The 3,603-nt window shown below is 57.9% G+C and overlaps 1 protein-coding gene across 1 annotated transcript; it reads right to left on the reverse strand.

The window, feature by feature from the left end:
- Positions 1-848: 848 nt before the first annotated feature.
- On the reverse strand, positions 849-1,832 carry LOC126335482 (anti-sigma-I factor RsgI2-like). Its single transcript, XM_049998844.1, has one exon. The coding sequence runs from the start codon at positions 1,830-1,832 to the stop codon at positions 849-851; it is 984 nt and encodes a 327-aa protein (XP_049854801.1).
- Between the last annotated feature and the right edge of the window lie 1,771 nt (positions 1,833-3,603).

Raw genomic sequence — 3,603 nt, forward strand, 5'->3', positions numbered from 1 at the left:
CCACTGGGGTGATCGGTTGCGGCCACTCCGTAGTAGACGACTGCCGCGGAGCGTCGGCAGCCAGTTGCGGCGCAGCACGAGGTGCCGTCTTCTGCTGCGGCAGAGTGTCATCGGCAGTCCGGTGTGCAGCGGCATGGGTGGCCCGGCCCTGCGCGGGGCGGCAACGCGCGCGCTCTGCGTGGGTGCGGGGGTGGCCTCCCCCCCCCGGGCGAAGCCGGGGACGGCGCGACCAGTTGCTTCGTCTCGCCCGCCACCAGTTCCGAACGTCGGGCGGTGGCGGCTGCTGGTCAGCCCGTGGTGGCGGCAGCAAAGCTGGTGGACGGGTGCACCTTACGAGAAGGAGCAGCCCCTCCGATCCGTTGGTTTCGGCCCCTTTTAAAGGCTGAACAGCCTCTGTAGCTGGCAACGTGCGCGCCGCCGCAGTTGCAGCACGTCGGCTTTTCTTCCTTGGCAAGCCCGCAAGACTTGCTCTCGTGCTGTCCCGCGCACTTGACGCAGCGGGGCAACATAGAGCAGTAGCGGGAGACATGGTCGAGCCTCTGGCAGGAAAAGCACTGGGCCCTCTTGCCTTTGGCTCGGAGAGGTTCCACCGCGACCCTGGCCCGGCCGACCCGCTGCACCTGGAAAATCGGAACCTGGTACAGTGGCATGTCGCGGTGCGTGCGCAGGGACTTCATCAGTCCGGTGGACCGGACGCCGAAGCCCATGTCCTCGAGTTCTTCTCGAAGATAGTCCGCACCAAACTTGAGGGGAAGGTGGCGAAAGACCACCTTTAGAAGTCTGAGCGGCTCAGAGGGGTGCGTGTAGCACGGCAGGCCATCTCTGGAGATGGTGTCCATCACCGCGCGCTACTCCTCGTTGGAGGACACCGTGACCTTGTAGAGGTGACGGCCAGCAGTCTTGACAGTAGCGGACGTGGCCACCCTGTCTAGTTTTTGCTGGAACTCCTTGTACCCGCCCGTCCATTGGATGACGATGGGCGGGGGCTTCTTTTGGGCCGACACAGGAGGCGCGGCGCCATCTTCCATCGCGTCCACGCTGGCCCCCGCGAACGCGTTGGTGGTCGGCAGCGGCGTCGGTTGCTGCAGCGCAGCAGCCCTGGCAGTGTGCCTCCTGGGAGGGGCGACAAAACCATCCTCATCCGGCTGCCGGGAGGTGGCAGGTGGACGAGTGGGCCGCCGCGTCTTCGTCGGTCTCGGCGAGGCGGCGGTCGCGGAGGAGCCCGCGATAGTCGTCCCAGACTCCGTGGTGGAAGGGCGGGAAGCCCTCGAGGCCTTCTTCCGCGGCCTCGCTGTGTCAGACGTCTGAGAGGGAGTGTCGGAGTCGTCATGCGTCATAGCCCGGCGCTTTCTGGGCGCACGGGCAGCGTCAGAGTCAGTGTCACGGCGCTCTGACTCGGCAATCGCCTCAGCCAAATTTGCGTCAGGCAGGTCGATGTCCTCCATCTCGGTGGCCGCAGCTAGCGTAGCCACGGGCTCTTCTTGTGTCTCGGGGACCAGGGGTGCAACCGGGGGCACATCGACCTCTTCAGTGGTCGAGGCCAGCGGCGCAACTCCCGCCGAGGCCGCCACCGCCGGGACCGCAGACTCGCGCGATGCTACCGGCGGGGCTCTCGGTGGCACACCCGGCACTTGCTGCCTCGTGTACGGCAGAGTGGCAGCCTTCTGAATGTTACAGAGGGCGAGTATAGCCGCCTCGTCGTCCTTTCGACCAGGGTAGGAGCCCCCATGTGCGAGTTTGTTCATAAGAATGAACACTCGATCAGGAGAGAGCGCATCAGAATCCGAAGAGTCAATCCTGTCATCGTCAGTTGTCGTAAGCCGGTTCGTCATAAGTGGGGGGCCGGATGGGGCCGCCACCGTGATCAGCTCAGTCGCCTGAGCTGGCCCCGACGGACGCCACACCCTTCGCAAGTAAAGCAACCTCTCTCAACGACATCTCGAACAGCACTCGTCCGTGCGTGCGTGCGTCGTGCGTCCGTCACTGTCGTGTGAATGCCGCTGCCGCGCTTATACAGCCATTGACGTCACTGGGGCCCAGCTCGCCACTACAAGTGGCAATATTTTGGTGGCGGGACTGAAGCGCCCGCTTCAACTCTCCAATCACAGGATCCCAGATCGTACTCAGCTGCAATCCACCTTTATTGAGCGTCTGACATTTTGATCTCTATTGCTTCACTTATTACGCTATCCCAGAAGCAGTTGGTCCGTTTAATAATAGAAGTATCGTCGAACGCAATCACCTGTCCGATTTCTACTGCATGCTGCGCTACAGCTGATTTTTCGGGATAGCATAGACGGGAAAACCTTTCATGTTCTATGTGGCGCTGTTCAGTAGTGCTGACAGTCTGACCGACATAAAACCGCCCTCATCCACAAGGTATTCTCTATATTCCATATGTTCTGAGACCTAAATTGTCGGTGGCCGTGCCGTTCTAGGCGCTACAGTCTGGAGCCGAGCGACCGCTACGTTCGCAGGTTCGAATCCTGCCTCGGGCATGGATGTGAGTGATGCCCTTAGGTTAGTTAGGTTTAATTAGTTCTAAGTTCTAGGCGACTGATGACCTCAGAAGTTAAGTCGCATAGTGCTCAGAGCCATTTCAACCATTATTTGTCTCCCACACGCTTCATTAATTGCCGGATCTTTACAGGGTGCGCGAAGCCTACGTCGCTTTTACACTACTGGCCATTACAATTGCTACACCAAGAAGAAATGCAGATGACAAACCGGTATTCATTAGACAAATATATTATACTAAAACTGACATGTGATTACATTTTCATAAAATTTGGGTGCATAGATCCTGAGAAATCAGTGCCCAGAACAACCACCTCTGGCCGTTATAACGGCCTTGATACGCCTCGGCATTGAGTCAAACAGAGCTTGGATAGCGTGTACAGGTGCAGCTGCCCATGCACCTTCAACACGATACCACAGTTCATCAAGAGGAGTGACTGGCGTATTGTGACGAGCCAGTTGCTCGGCCACCATTGACCGGACGTTTTCATTTGGTAAGTGATCTGGAGAATGTGCTGGCCAGGGCAGCAGTCGAACATTTCCTGCATCCAGAAAGTCCCGTACAGGACCTGTAACATGCGGTCCCGCATTATTCTGCTGAAACGTAGGGTTTCGCAGGGATCGAATGAATGGTAGAGCCACAGGTCGTAACACGTCTGAAATGTAACGTCCACTGTTCAAAGTGCCGTCAATGCGAACGATAGGTGACCGAGATGTGTAAGCAATAGCACCCCGTACCATCACGCTGGGTGATATGCCGGTATGGCGATGACGAATACACGCTTCTAATGTGCGTTCACCGCGATGTCGCCAAACACGGATGCGACCATCGTGATGCTGTAAACAGAACCTGGATTCATCGGAAAAAATGACGTTCTGCCATTCGTGCACTCAGGTTCGTAGTCGAGTACACCATCACAGGCGCTCCTGTCTGTGATTCAGCGTCAAGGGTAACCACCGCCACGGTCTCCGAGCTGATAGTCCATGCTACTGCAAACGTCGTCGAACTGTTCACGCAGATGGTTGTTATCTTGCAAACTTCCACATCTGTTGACTCAGGGATTGAGACATGGCTGCACGATCCGT

The sequence above is a fragment of the Schistocerca gregaria genome, chromosome 1 (genome assembly GCF_023897955.1).
Source record: "Schistocerca gregaria isolate iqSchGreg1 chromosome 1, iqSchGreg1.2, whole genome shotgun sequence".
Taxonomy (NCBI): Eukaryota; Metazoa; Arthropoda; class Insecta; order Orthoptera; family Acrididae; genus Schistocerca; species Schistocerca gregaria.

Coding starts and splice junctions, on each gene's coding strand:
- LOC126335482 (XM_049998844.1), bottom strand. CDS start 1,832: ATGACGAACCGGCTTACGACAACTGACGATGACAGGATTGACTCTTCG.